The following is a 14,932-nucleotide window of genomic DNA, read 5'->3' on the forward strand; positions in this document are numbered from 1 at the left end:
TGCTCCCGCGAGTGTCCGAAGCCTCGCGAGATTTCACCTCTGCGCCACGTGCTTGGGGGGCGTGTCCGTGAAGCTGCTGTCGCCGCCATGCTGGGTGTGGGCAGCTCCTACCAGGCCCCTGTAGGGCGCCCCGTGGGGCACAGGGGTCCCCCCGACCCTACCTGTCTCGGCTGGGGGTTGCTGCAGGGGCGCCATGTCCTTCCCTGCAGCCTGATGTGCTCCTAGGGAGCCCAGCCACTACCCAGCCCCATCCTGTCAGAGGCCATGGTGCCCACCCAGCCACTCACACACACCCTACTGAGAGCTCAGAGCGAGAGGGGGTCCCCACAGCCCGACCCGGGGCAGGGACCTCGGGGATGGTGTCAATCAGGCCACAGAGAGACAGAGAGGAGAGGTGTGGGGCATGGTCCTGGGGACAGGGGCAGCCACCCCTGCTTGCCCTATGGTACAGTGTGGGAGCAGCTGTGGGGCAGACAGGGGTTTGGGGGACCCCACTGCCACCACCAGCGGCTTTTAGGGCGGGTGCTGGACCCCTGTTGCGGGTTGGCCCATTCCCTGGGAGGGGATGACCAGAATAGCTCCGCTATCCGATTCCTGCTGGAGGGGCCGTGGCTGGTCTCCTCTGCCACTATCTCCTCGGGGCTGACATTTGAGCCTGGCTCTCCCTGGCCAGCAGTGGGACGTGTGTCGGGGCCATCCGACATCACCCGGCTCCTCTGTCCTTCCTCCTGGCGCAGCCGGGGACGAGCGGCAGGATGGCGGGCGGGAGGCGGCGTGGGGGTGGTGGGCGGCATGGGGGACCCCGGCAGCACCCAGGGACCCACGAACCAGCCCCCTCACCCACACCCCTCTCTCCCACAGCCGCCACAGCCCAGCAAAATGCAGGTGCTGCCCCTAAAACTGGCCGGCCCAAGAAGCCTGTGGAGAAGCCAGCAGCAAGGGGACCCGACGTGGACTCACTGGGCTTCCAGGCCATGGACCGCAACGTGCCGGGGCTGTCCCACGTCATCCTGCAGAAGCTCAACATGAAGAGCTACGAGGACTACAAGTGAGTGAGCACCCATGGGTGCTGGCACAGGTGTGTGTTTCTTCCTGCCTCAGCCAGAGCATCCTGCATGTCTCCCCAGCTGGAGCATCTCCTCTGGCTCATCCCACCCCTCCAGCTCAGCTCACAGGTGGGGTGCTCTAACAGGGCTCCTGGGTGCCCCGCTCCACCAGCCCATTCCCCAGCTCCCCATCCCCAGCCAGCTCAGAGCAGGATGCTCTTAGCTGGAGCTAAAAATCCGGGCAGCCTTGGAAGGAGGACACCAGCCCTGCCGTGACAGCAGAGCAGCAGGCTGGATCCTGCTCACCCCCCACCCCCGACACCTCCAGGTCTGCCATGGACGGGAGGAAGAGCGGCAGTGATTTTGGCATCCGGACTTACTTTGACATGTTCCAGAAGATGGAGGACACCTTCAAGTTCTGTGCTGAATGCAAAAAGCTCCCCGATGCCCTCCCTGACCCCAAAAGCCTACGGCGATGCAAGAGGTATGGAGAATGAAGGTCTCATGTCATGGGACTGGATCTGTGCCCTCAGTTCCAGCCAGAGTGAAGCTGGGGGTCCCTGGCCCCCACACCCACCTCCAGCTGCAGGGCACCCCCAAAACAGCGATGTGGCCCTGGGGAGTGGCAGGGAGCCAGGCTCAGCGGGCCAGCTCATGGCCCCCCCCATGGCTGGGCACGCTGCCTCTCTCCACAGGTGCCAGAACGTGTACTACTGCGGCGTGGCGTGCCAGCGTGCCAACTGGCCGCTGCACAAGAAGTTCTGCAAGAAGCTGAAGCTGGTGGCTATGGATCGGCTGGTGGAGTGGCTCATCTTCACAGGTGGGGCAGGGGACACTCTGTGCATCCCCCACACCAGCCTGCCTGACCCCACCCTGGGCTGCACAGGTCCCCCAAAGGGATGTGGGGGTCCCTCCTCCCAGCTCCAGCCCCCCACTAGCCTGGGTGGGACAAGTGGCTTGGGCTGTGAGGCCACTGCTGCGACCTCCAATGCTTCTCCCTTCTCTCCCCCCAGGAGACATCCCATTCCCCACAGAGAGCTGGACAAAACCCGCCCGGGCTGTGGAGGGCTGGGAGGACTGGTTCTCCATGCAGGGGCAGCTGGAGGAGAAGCTGAGTGCCATCCTGGCTGGGCGGTACATGACCCTCCTCTGGGCCAACGCTGGGAAGCCCCGGCCAGAGGACGCGGAGCTGCGTGAATCTGTCCGGCGGCTGGTCACTGACTTCCACTCGCGGCCGCTCACCATCGGTTTGGGGCTGCGGCTTTTCGGCATCGACCCCCTTGCCAAAGCCCTCACTGTGCATGTGGTGGGGGCATCCCACGTTGAGACCCTCAACACCCGGCTAACAGACTACGATGAGCTGATGAAGATGTTCCCAGGGCACTGGGGCATAGAGGTGGTGATGGTAGGGGTGGATGTGGTTGATGGACCCATCATGAGGCCACCTCTGGCTATGCCGGCACCTCGGGGAAGGGTCTATCTCAGCAGCTACAAGGGGCTCTACCACGATTTCTGGGAAAGCCACGTGGAGACGAAGCTGGCCGCCCGCCCTGACTTGGTGGTGGGCTTTCACCCAGGTGAGTGCCCGCACCGTGGAAGGGCCCAGACCCTCACTACCCCACTGCCCTGAGTGGGATGTCCCTGGCAGAACAGACCCTGAGTGCCCCAGCACCACTGGACCTCATGACATGCCCAGGTCTTGTCATGGCTGTGCACTAAGCCACAATGGGCCACCTCACACAGCCCAAATGAGGTCTTGGCTGCCTCATCCCCCAGGCACTCGGCATCACCCACCTGCAGTAGCAGGTACAAGCAGCAATCAGAGGGATCCCTGCTCTCAGGTTTCGCTGCAGTGGCTCAGCCCAGGACCCAGAGCCAGGGGGTGTCCCCTGTGCAGGTGGGGAGATGGGACCCTCCTTGCTAAAGGCTGCCAAGCCCCTGCCAGCATCACCATGCACTCTGGGGGCCTCCAGCACAGAGCGGGTGCCATTAGAGCCAGCTTTCCCTGTGGCCAGGGTGAAACAGGAGGAAGGTGGGACACTCACCACTGTCTCCACAGGTTTCCATGCCTGCCCGGACCTTTTGGCAGGCTGGCTGCCCACCCTGCTGCTGCTGCGGGACTACCGCCTGCCCGTCCTCTTCACCGTCTACAGGTGAGCATGAGCCCACCACCCCCATGTGCTGGCACAGCTGGCTGGTAATGTCCCATCCTCCCCCTCTCTCGGCAGCGAGCAGGAGCTGAAGTCCTCCCTGCAGATCCTGGTGGAGCTGGAGACGCACATCATGGGCTTCGCTGCCAATCCCTTTGCCTCGCTCCGGCCTGAGCAGGTCTACTCCAGCCCCAACAAGGCGCCTGTCTACTGCAGCTCCTACTACATCGCAGTGCTGGGACCGGCAGCAGCAGCCATGCCAGGCGCTGGAGAGCTGGAGGATGATGATGGCTGGCAAGGAGAGGAGCCCAGTGCTGCCGGTGCTGCTGGAGACATCTCCCCAGGGCTGGGCTGACCCCCTGCAGCCAGCACCATCCTGCCTGCCCTGCCCACCTGAACCCCAGCCCCTTGCTGTCCCGTCCCAGGACCACATCTCCCCATCCCGGGACTGGTGACCTGGCTGCCCCTCGCCACACACATCCAGCCCCCGAGGACACAGCACCCTGGCACAGGCACGGCAGCCCTCCACAGAGCCAAATAAACCACCACTGGCAGCTGGACACCGTGTCTCGAGCTTTTATTTCTGAAAAGCCCTTTGTTTTCCTACAGAAAACAGAGGGCTGAGCCTGCCCCAGCCCACCTCGGGATGGTGAAGGGGACCCCCGACTACGGGACCTGCCATGCACGGGGCTGAGTGGCCCCTGGGGAGCCCCAGCCTGGGCAGCTGGCTGTCACTGTCACTATCACACATGCTGTGCCGATGGTGCTCCAGCATCACTTGCCGAGCCCTGCAGCTGCTCAGCCCAGCACCGGCACCCAGCCCATCCACGGCACATGGGCACTGTCTGCTGCCCCCCACTGCTCGCCAGCCTCGGTGGCCCCTGTGGAAACCAGGGCGGGTGGTGCTGAGTGAACCAGCCCCTGCAGCAACGCCCAACGCTGCCGGGGACCTGCACCGGCCTAGCATCCCCTCCCCACGCAGCCAGCAGGTCTGACACGGCGATGGTGGCAACGTCCTGTGTGGGCACCTGTGGTGGCTTGGGGAGGCTGGTACCGCCCAGGGCTCCCTGCGCCCCGACGGTGGGTTCCTCTCCAGGGCTGGTGCCTGTCAGAGCGGCTGTGGCTGGCAGCGGGGTTGGTATGGTCCGGCCAGGGAGGCAGCACAGTGTGGCACAGCCAGTGTCATTCGGCGTCAGCACGTTCCCGCAGCGCGGGCAGAGTCAGGGTCTCTGGTGCTGACTTCTTGCGTGGACAATTCTTAGGGGGAGTGAGGAAATCCGGGGCCTCGTCACTGAGGGGGGTGGAGGGGGCGCTGGCAGGGGCTGAGTGCGTGGCCGTGGGCTGCCCCACCTCGCTGACTGAGATGCTGGGTGCCACCAGGCCGATGAGCTCGTTGGTGGCCTCCTGCGTCTCCCGCTCGTAGCGCCGCACCTCCTCCATCGTCATCCCTGCCGAGCACAGCTGGGCTTGGGGCCGCTCGGCACAGCCACATCCTGCACCCCATCATCCCAGAGCAGCCTGCGCCCCCGCACCGGCTCCCCACCGAGCTGGGTGCTGGGGAGGTGACAGGGGCTGGGGCCAGGGGGACAGCAGGGAGGGGGACATTGGGCAGTACAGCCAGCCCCCCACTCGGGCACCAGCCCAGTCAGCAGCAGGGAAGGGATGGACAGGTAGTGCAGGCAGCTCAGGCAGGGGACATGTGGGGACGGCAGCAGGTGCGGGGGGGACTCTACGTGCCCCCGTACACACCCCCTGCCTGCACGTGCCTGCAGGCAGTGTGGCGAGGTCTGGGGTCTCTGTCCCCTGCAGGCAGTGTGCAGCAGGGCTGCCTGTGCAGTGGGGTCAGGGATGCTGGCTCCCCAGCTTTTGGTTTGTGGCCACTTGCATCTGACTCTCGAAGGCCCGGACCTCTTCTAGGGACATGTCTGGAAGGCAGAGAGCCACTCACCGGGATGGCCCAGCACCTGCTGCCATCACCCACTGCCGGCCATCACCGCACGTGGGGCTCCTGTCCCATGTCTGCATGCAGCAGCTGCCTGCAGCGCATCTCTGTGCCAGTCAGGGTGCAGGCAGTGCAGGCAGTGATGCTGGGTTTCCTCTCGCCCACCCCATGCTTCAGCCAAGCCTTTCCCAGGTGTGCAGTGGCATGAGCAGTGTGTGGCGGTGCAGGCAGGAATGGGGACAGGGGAGCGAGCAGAGCAGGCAGTGCAGGCAGTGCAGGCAGTGCAGGCAGTGCAGGCAGCAGGGGAGCCGGATGAAGAGCAAGAGCTGCCTGTGGGGTTAGTGGCCTCGGCGGTTAAACTCACAGCCCACTCTCACCCTGGGGACCCAGAGCCACCTCAGGGACCATGTCCCCCCGTCACCAGCAGTGCCCGGGTGACCCCGCAGACTCACCGCACCACTCGTCCACCCAGGCAAACGCCTGCCGGTGCCCGATCAGCAGGATGTCCCGGATCACCTGTGACACACCATGAGGGTCAGCACCATGTCACTGTCCCTCAATATCTCTCCCTGAACATCTCCCCCTGCTCACCCTGGCCTTGGACCTCCCTCACCTTGTGCACAAACTGCTCCACCCGTGTCTGCAGCCCCCACACCTCAAACTTGACGTTCACCAGCTTGTAGGAGCACATGATGGGCTTGGTGTGCTGGCGCCAACCCTCCTGCAGCGGCCCCCGGCCCGTCTTGGCTGAGCTGAAGAATCGGGGGTCCTGGGGGGAAAATCAGGGCCGTGAGCACCCCCTGGAGATGTGGGACAAGGGGGTGACCATGGGGATCTCACCCCATCCCCACTCATGCTACCTCCAGGCTGCGATAGTAACGCTCAGGGATCTCGTCAAAGGCAATGTCCAGGAAGGAGACCTCGTGGTCACCCAGGATTTTATCGCTGCGGAAGATCTGAAGAGGGGAGGAGAGTGAGGAGCATCAGCAACACATTTATGTCACCACGCAATGAGTTTGCCAGGTCTCAGCCGCAGTGCAGACTCACGTTCTCACTGTCCCCGCAGTTGTCCTCATACTTGGTCTCGATGTAGATGGAGAACTTGGGCAGGAAGGAGCACTGCAGGGAGTGGCTGTCAGCAAGCCCAAAGGGACACCCCCACCCAAAGGATGCCCAGTCCCAAGGATGTGAATCCTCAATGGGTACCCAGCTCAAAGGACACCCAGCCTGAGAGATGCACATCCCCAAGGACACCCATCCCAAGGGATGCCCACCCCAAGGGACGCCCAGACCCAAGGGACACCCACCCCTAAAGACGCCAACCACAGGGGAGACCCACCGCCAGGAGACACCCACCCCAGCCATACCAGGTGCTGGGCAAGGGACCAGGTGCCCCCATGCCACCTCCTTACCGTGTACTCTGCAGGGACACCGTGGCATGTCAGCATCATGGGGTGGCATCACCAAGTGGCACCACAGGGGAGAGAGGGAGCGGTGAGACTGGGAAGTGGCCATGGCCGGGCTCTCCCCACCCTCCTGCCAGAGAGGGACAAGGAGCCCAGCCGTGTCCTGCTACCCGTCTCCACACCCTGCCCGGGGCTCACCGGTGATGGTGTAGGGGTAGTAGTTCCAGGCCTTCTCCGTGATGTAGAAGATGCGGGGGGTCACTGCCCGTGCCCAGCTTGGCAGTTTGCTGCGGGGGACCACAGCAGCAGGGAGCGGGATCAGCTCAGGGCAAGATACAGCTGGTGGGCACAGCCCTGCCCAGTGCCACCTGGCTCTGCTCTGCCAGACGCAGCCCCCTACAGCACAGCCCTGGTTCTGGGCCCCCATCCCCTCCCCAGGGACACCCCTGCTCCCTAGGACCCTCACCTACACTCCAGGGACTTGCCTAAGGATGCCTGTCACCTCCCCAGGACCATCAGCTGCACCCCAGAACCTTGCCAGGGACCCCTGTCACCTTCTCAGGGCCCTCACCTCTGCCTTAGGGCCCCCATCCTCTCCCCAGCACCCCTACCACCTCCCCAGGCACCCCTAACCCTTCACCCCAGGGACTCCTAGCCCTTCCCCATGACCCCAAAACCTCTCCAGGGCCAGGATCCCACAGTGCCCCCATTGCCCCCAGGCACCACAGCCCAGCACCCCATGGCTGCCCATGGTCCCCGGGCAGGATCAGGCCCCTCAAGGGAGCTGGGAGGTGGGTTTTGATTAATTTATAAGCGTTATAAATACCATCCCCGAGAGGGGAATCGTGAGTGCTGTGGCTAAAAATAACTCATCTCACGCCAGCAGCTCCACAGTCATGGGGGGGCGGGCAGCTGATGCCCGCACCACAGCATGCCGCAGCCGGCAGCGGGGACACAGGGACAGCAGCGCCAGGTGTGAGCTGCTACCCAGTGGGCACTGGGGACTGCAGGCAGGGACACGGGGACACCCCCAGGGACCAGCTGAGCAGCCTGGGCATCCCTGCTGAGCCCTGCACTGCAGCTAAGGCACCCACCGATACCCAGAGATGGGTGCCCAGTAGGAGAGAGCTGCAGTCCATGGAGAGGCGTGCAACCCCCAGGGAGGGTTGCACCCTGAAAGATGGGTGCATACCCTGAAGATGGAAGCACACCAGAAGATAGTTGTGGCCCCTGGAGAGGGGTGCACCCCTGGGAAGATTGGTGCATCCTGGTAGATAGCCCCCAAAGAGGGGTGCAGCCCCCTCAGATAAGTGCACCCCAGCAGATGGGTACATGCCCTGAAGACAGCTGTATCCCAGGGGATGAGTACAGCCCCCCCAAGATAAGTGCATCCCAGGAGATGGGCACACCCTGAGAAACAGGTGCAGCTCCCAAAGTTGGGTGCAGTCCCCAGAGACGGGTGCACCCCTGGGAGACAGGTGCAGCCCCCAAAGATGGGTGCAGCCGCACTGCAGGGTGTCAAGGACCGGGAAAGTATGCTCCTTGTGAATTTTGGAGGGTGGGATGGGACCACCCCGATGCCTGCCCCTGCTCCACACTGCAGTGCTACCCCATGGAGCTGGGGCACTGGAAGCCCCTCCCCAGGCAGCCCCCTCTTGCTGAAGCCACAGCCTCACCTGGAGAGGTGGACGCGCTTCTCAGTGAACTGGCCAGGGCCATGGACGGGGTCCTCATGGGGCTCGTTCTTCACCACCTCCACGCCCTCACCCTTCTCGCTTTCCTGGTGACTGTGCTTGCTGATGGTGTAGAGCTGCCCCACGCGGTACTGCAACCACAGCGCCCAGCCTCAGCACCGCCATCCCTGCCCCAGCAGCCTCCCAGCTGAGCTGGCGCAGTGCTGGGCTGGGCTCCTCTTTGCTGGGCTAACAGCTTTCCAGCTGTTCCACTGAGTGGGGAAACTGAGGCACGGAGAAAAGAGATAATGGACCTTGAGCCGTGCAGCACGTAGGGGTCTACTGGGGCACCCTGTTTCACCTCCTCTGCCCTTGGGCTGGTCCAGTGCTTGGGTGAGGGCCAGATCCTGCCCTCCCTGCTCTTGTCTGGAGCCCAAATGCCTTGTGTGGAGTGCCTGGAGGCTTTCTGCTCAGCAAGCTACTCGGGAGCCAGCAAAAACTATGTATGTATATGTATATGTATATGTATATGTATATGTATATGTATATGTATATGTATATGTATATGTATATGTATATGTATATGTATATGTATATGTATATGTATATGTATATGTATATGTATATGTATGTGTGTGTATTTCATGAGGCAGCTGCGCAATAAGTGTTTTATTGTTCCGCTGAGTACCCCATCCATCACCGCCAGCATGATCTTATCGCCTCTGTCTGCCAAACTGGAAACCTTTGCCAGGTGCAAATACAAAATCAGTGCCTGGGGAGGGCTGGTGCTGCGTGATGTGGGCACTGTCACCACAGCTCCCTGCTCCCCAAAACGTCCTTGTCGGTGCCAGATGCCCACAAGTGACCTTTGGCTGGGGATGCCACCAGCTGCTGGATATCACTGGATATCACTGCTCTTTGCCGATGGGGCAAACAGCCCTGATGGCTCCCTGCCAGAGCAGGGGCTCAGCCCATGTGCCCTGTGGGGGTAGTCACCCCCAGCACCACAGTGCAACAGGCACCCAAACCCCCAGTGCTCTTTGCCAGCCAACTCATCCTGTGGTTCTGGGGCCAGGATGCTCCTGAGCAGCCCCCAGTGCTGTTGATGGACTCTATGCTCCAAGGCCACTATGCCTAGGGATGAGATGTGCCCCTTGCCTGCGCCCCAAAACACAGCTCAGCACTTATGCACAGCATCCCATACCCAATGGCTGTAGCCAAAGCACACCTCAGCGGCTCAGCCAAGGCAGATGGTCTGTGCCACGAGGGGACAGCAAAAAGTACCGCAGCATCCCCTGGCCCCTCTCCAGGCATGGACCCGATCCCCTGGCACTCCCTTCCTGTGGGTACAGGAACCCCACCTATCCCCTCCATCAGTGGGTCCCTGCAGCCAAATTGGCTCTGGCACCCGTGGCAGGGTGACTCAGAACTACCCTGTCTCTTCACCCCACTTCCCAAACAATACCTCGCTCTCCTGCCTGGCCCCAGAAGCACAGGGAGCCCTGGTCGCACACTGCCCCCCACTCACCTCCTCGGTGGTGAGTGGCATGCAGATGCGGTACTCCTTGATGAGCATGGTGGCGCGGGCAGGGCAGGCAGGGGTCAGGCGGAGGCTTCGGCACTGGTGTGGGCACAGCTCATTCTGGGGGGATCCAGGGGCACAGTGAGAGCAGGGAGATGGTGCTCGCCAGCCTCCTGCACTCCCATCCCATCACTTCATGCTCGAGGCAGCCACCCTGTTCCCAGCACCGGTGACTTCATGAGCCGTTGCCATGGCAGTGGTGTGAGGTCACCAGTGGGAGAAGCAGCCTGGGTGTACTCAGCTGGGGACACCCCAGCACCCCAAAAGCCTCCCTGGTGTTAACCCCTTCTCTGTCAGGCAGCTGTCTTGAAGGAAATGTGTCCCCCCCCAAATATAGTGCCATCCCTTTGGGGTGCCACATCCACACCTGCTCAGAGTGGCCAGCACAGCGAGAGGGTTTCAGGGACACAAGGATGGGATCAGACCTGCTGGTGTTCGTGGGGACCTATCCCTGAGCACCCATGCTCTGGCCTGCCCCAGGGAGCTGCTCTTGGTGAGCACCCCTGGTCATATGCCAGGTGTGGGACGTCACTTCCCTGGGCTGGAAACCCCCACCCCGGTTTTGCCCCCAAGCACCTGTCCCAGTGTGCAGCACTGCCACGTTGCCCTGCTCTCCCCCTGGTCCTGCTCCGGCAGGGGCTGGAGATGCTCAGAGTGGGTAATGGAGCAGCACAGGGGGCTCCTGACCATGGCCCCCAGGCCTCTGGGGCAGGGAGGGGACGTGAGACCCCCTAGGCACTCACTCTGAACGGGGGATCAGGCCTTGGAGGGGGCAGATGGGGACTCACAGGGGGCCTTGTCGAGGGGGCAGTTTGTCCAGCTGGGGACACAGGGGCATGCCTGGGGGGTCAGAGGCACTGGGGGACACAAGGGTGTCCCCGGGGGCACTGCGGGACACAGGAGCATCCCTGGGGGCACTGAGGGGGCACAGGAGCATCCCTGTGGGGACAAAGGGGCATCCTACTGACAGGAGAGGGCTGGGTGCTGGTGCTGTGTTGCAGGAAGCTGTAACCCCCCGCCGGGAGGCTCCTCATCCATCCCCGGGACCCCCTACCCCGCGCTGAGGGGCAGAGGCAGCCCCAGCACGCGTCAGGGTGCAGTGTGGGAAGGAACACCTCGGGGACCCACGGACCTACGGGACACCTCCGGGTCACCGCATCCCCTGCCCCATCCCGGCACCGGGGCAGCACAGACCGGCCCGGGAGGCCCGGGGTTATCCCGAGGGAGAGACGTCCCGTCCGGGGCGGGGGTGGGCTCCGGGGCTGCCCGGGTGGTCCCGCCGGCCGTGCCATGGGACAAGCGGGCGATGCCCGGGCCGCGGCGGGATCGGGGCACCGCGGGACCGGGACCGGTAGCATCGGCATCTCTTCCCATGGTCCGGACTGTGCCACCCATTCCCCTCCGCTCCCCTCTCGCCCGGCCCCCGCCGCCCGGCCCGCTCCGCCGCATCCCCGCGGGGCCGGGGCTCCCGTCGCCTCGGCCGTACTCACCCGGACCGCAGCGGTACCCGCTCCCCGCTGCCGCCGTGCCCCGGCTGCCCCGGGCCGTGCGCAGGAGCGCACCGCCTCCCGCACCACCTCCCGCGCCGCGGCACACCGACCCCTAGGGGGAGGAATGCACCGGCACCGGGACCGGGATGGGCGTTGCACGCCACCGGGACTGGCATCGGCATTGGCATTGCACCGCACCGGCTACACACCTGTACTGCAATGCATCGACAGCGGCACCACAATAGCAACAGCCCCGCACCGGCACCAGGGCTCCCCAGCACAGCACGGATTGGCACCGGGGTCCCGGCAGCTCCCCGGGACACTCGGCAGCTGCCGGGAGGTGCCCCACAGTCTTACCCAGGCTCAGACCCCCAACAGTGCCACCAGGCGCACGCTTTCCTGCTGGGTGCTCCCTGGAGCGCAGTGCAGGGAGCCCCCAAGCCTCCTCCTGCACCCCTATCCCTGCACCCACCGTCACCCAGCATCCATGCTGCACCCCACTGCCCACCCAGCCTCCTGCACCCCACCTTCACCACACCCCATGTACCAGCATCGTCCATGTACCTTCCACAGCCAAACACGTTACTGGCACGAAGCACCACGCCTCACAACTGGGAACAGCCACTGCCGTCACGATGCTTCCCCTTCCCCTTTTCTCCATGAATTTCAATCAACCTGGGCACTAAAAATAGCCATGCTTCAGTGCTGGGCAGGGCTCTGCCCAGCCAGTGTGGTTTTCACTTTATTTGCTCCAAAAATTCTGCCTCAGAGGCTGCAAGCAGCTCCCACGGCACTGCCGGGAGGGCAAAGGCTGAGCCATACCACTCAGTGCGATTGCAGCACCGCGGCACGCTCCAGCCTCACTGGCTGGGGTGCAGGGACCAGCCCATCTGGTGCCAGGGTGCTGCAGTCATGGGGTCATGGCCACCATGGGGACATGGACTGGGTGAAGGGGACACCCACGAGGTGACCTGTGGCACTGTCATCATCACCTGGGACCCACCCTCTCATCATGGTGGGGACCCCACTCCGTGGCCCCCAGCAAGCTCTGAAGCAGCAGGGATGCCCCGATGCTGTGGGTAGTGCCAGGACAAGCGGCAGTGGAGGGAGCAGTGCAAGCTGGGGACAGCGGCCCCAAAAGCCGCCGGGGTGCCCCGTGGGGTGCCTGTCCCACATCCGGGAGCACCATGCCAGGAGCTCTGCCCGCTGGGCACACCTTCCCCTGTTTGCACTGCTCTGCTGCCTTCTTCCTGGTACGCTGGTCTACCGTGACACCGTCCTCTCCATGACATGTCTCAGCACCCCCAGCTGTGGTGGCACCAAGTGACAGCCACCCTGCAGCCCTGTGTCCCCTCAGGGCTGGGGACTTGGTGGCAGCCCCCAAGGAGTAAAGCAGCAGGCATAGGGATCCCACCAGCATGTCTAGGACCAGATCCAGTGGGGCTCCCACTAGAGTGATGGTGGTGGAGATGAGGACCCGGTGGTGCTGGTGACAAGGGCCTGGCAGGCTCAGCCCCCCCAGCAACCACATTCCTCCCAAACCCGTTTGTCAGGGTCCTGTGCAGGTGCCAAAGCAAAGGCATCCGGGCTGTTTTTTTTCCTGGCCATGCCCTGCTTCACTCTGGTGCAGAGTCAACAAGCAGGAGAAAAGTAGATTTGCTGGAGCCCAGTGTCCCCGGGTGCTGCTGCCAGTGCCCCCCTGGTGCTACCAGTGCTCCCCACTTTCTCATCCCCAAGACCCCTGTGCTGCTGGGGAGGATCCCGCAGAGAGCCAGGAAGGGAAAGAAAGAAGAGACAGAAGCAAGTGAAAAATGACCCAATTTAATCCCAACCCCACCCCCAGCTCCAGGGTTTCAGGAACACCCTGCTTCCCCCAACTCAGCTCCCCAGCCCCCCCACTCAGGCACCCCCAGGAGCACCCCGTGGCTCTCTGCTCCAGCGCGGGGAGAAGGAGCTTTCCAAGGCATCCAGCCTCTTCCTCAGCTCCACCAGGAACCCCGCACTGGCACCCGGCCACGTCCCACCACCCCTCTCCCCACTAGGACCACCCCGAGCCCTTAGGGAGGTGCTCTGATGAAAACCATCCTGGTGGAGTAGACCAGGTCCACCAAGTAGGCAATGAGGTTGAAGATGGTGAGGAAGGTGATCCCCAGGTTCTTGTCCCACCTGCAGCCCCTGCCGCAGGACGCAGGACGGCTCTCGCCTCTGAAGCTGTAGAGGGGCCAGAGGACGGTGGCGGTGAGGTACATCACCAGGGCCAGGGCGTTGTACCCCACCAGCACCTTTTCCAGCGGGCAGGGCATGTAGCTGAGGCACCGGCCAATGGTGAAGATGATGATGAGGAGGGTGATGATGAAGCAGATGGAGTAGACGGCCACACACCACTGCAGGCCAGCTTCTGAACTGTAGTTATCCAGCAAGCAGAAGATAAGACAGGCCACATAGGCTTCAAACACCTTGAGGAGCCCAGGTACGGTGGAGAGGAAGCTGCTGATGTCCCCCGGCTTGGCACGGGTGAGCCCCACCTCAAGGGCATAGGCGAGGAAGCAGAGGCAGGAGACGGTGGTGGCCACAGCCTGGCGGGCACACTTGCTGCCGCTGCAGGGGCTGCTGATGAAGGTGGCAGGGAAGACCACTGAGGTGGTGAAGACCATCAATGCTGCCAACATGGAGAAAGCGGAGGTGAAGTCATCCCAGGAGAACGGCAGCTTGGGGTAGAGCTCCAGCAGCTCCAGAAACAGCACCAGCAGCGTCACGGCGAAGCAGAAGCACCAGGTGAACATACACCACGTCCCATAGGGACCCCAGAAGTCCCGGGTGGAGGCCACCAAGCTGAAGGCAATGCAGGACAGCACGACAGCAAAGAGCCGGGCGATGCCCACCCAGGAGGTCACGGCACGGAGGTTCACCGTCACCCTGGCCATGGTCCCGGCCAGCTCTCCCCCTCACACCACAAGCTGGGAAATGGGTGCTGCCAGCAGCTGCTCTTATCTGGGTGCTGGGACAGAGGGGTGGGGCACGGGGCAGGGAGCCGCTGGCCCCCCAAGCCGCCTGCACCGAGGACCCCCAGCTCCGTGGCTGCCACCACGGCGACCGCGACGCACGGCTCACCGGGGCGGCTGCTGGGGGCTGGTGGCAGCGGCGCAGGCGGGTGGATCATTAACACGGTGCTGGGCGAAGGTGCCGGCGCTCACAGCAGGGCCAGGGCGGGGGGGTAGGGAGCCGCTGGTGCTGCTGTCCTGGCACCACCCCCGGGCCTGCCCACAGCAGGAGGAACAATGGGGCCTTTCATGCACCCCTGGAGCACGGGGGGGCCGCCCCAACTCCCCCATCCTCGCACCGCTCACACCGTGCCGGGGCCAGCAGCCAGCAGGGCAGCATCTGTGGGGTCTGCCTGAGGGGTTTGGGGAGCTGCACCCAGTGCCAGGTGCCCCTGGCAGGGGGGTGACACAGTGGGGCGCAGCTGGGTGTAGCCCCTCCACACCCTTGAGGGTGGCACCTCCGCCCCCCTCTGGCACCTCCGGCACCCGATAAGAGGCTCAAAGTCCGTCTGTGCCACCTGCCGTAAATGGGCAGGGTGGGTGGGGTGACTGTGGGGAGGGAACCTGCATCCTGCCCGCCCTGGCCACCCATGGAACCACCG

The 14,932-nt window shown here is 63.7% G+C and overlaps 3 protein-coding genes across 3 annotated transcripts; 1 reads left to right on the forward strand and 2 right to left on the reverse strand.

Moving 5' to 3' along the window:
• Nucleotides 1-755: 755 nt before the first annotated feature.
• Nucleotides 756-3,551, forward strand: MSS51 (MSS51 mitochondrial translational activator; the record flags this gene model as incomplete). Its single annotated transcript, XM_080354026.1, has 6 exons — nt 756-1,048; nt 1,375-1,530; nt 1,742-1,866; nt 2,060-2,623; nt 3,106-3,199; nt 3,275-3,551. The coding sequence occupies 6 exons, from the start codon at nt 756-758 to the stop codon at nt 3,549-3,551; spliced, it is 1,509 nt and encodes a 502-aa protein (XP_080210152.1).
• Nucleotides 3,552-4,378: 827 nt separating this feature from the next.
• LOC308046325 (cytoplasmic phosphatidylinositol transfer protein 1-like) lies at nt 4,379-9,802 on the reverse strand (the record flags this gene model as incomplete). Its single annotated transcript, XM_080354063.1, has 9 exons — nt 9,746-9,802; nt 8,221-8,369; nt 6,743-6,831; nt 6,551-6,558; nt 6,186-6,257; nt 5,999-6,094; nt 5,752-5,907; nt 5,591-5,654; nt 4,379-4,644 (listed from the first exon to the last, which is right to left on the reverse strand). The coding sequence occupies exons 1-9, from the start codon at nt 9,791-9,793 to the stop codon at nt 4,379-4,381; spliced, it is 948 nt and encodes a 315-aa protein (XP_080210189.1). The 5' UTR covers nt 9,794-9,802.
• Nucleotides 9,803-13,346: 3,544 nt separating this feature from the next.
• On the reverse strand, nt 13,347-14,213 carry MYADM (myeloid associated differentiation marker; the record flags this gene model as incomplete). The annotated part of the gene is made up of 1 exon (XM_080354090.1): nt 13,347-14,213. The coding sequence occupies one exon, from the start codon at nt 14,211-14,213 to the stop codon at nt 13,347-13,349; it is 867 nt and encodes a 288-aa protein (XP_080210216.1).
• Nucleotides 14,214-14,932: the final 719 nt, after the last annotated feature.

This window comes from Nesoenas mayeri (assembly GCF_963082525.1).
Source record: "Nesoenas mayeri genome assembly, chromosome: 15".
Lineage (NCBI taxonomy): Eukaryota > Metazoa > Chordata > Aves > Columbiformes > Columbidae > Nesoenas > Nesoenas mayeri.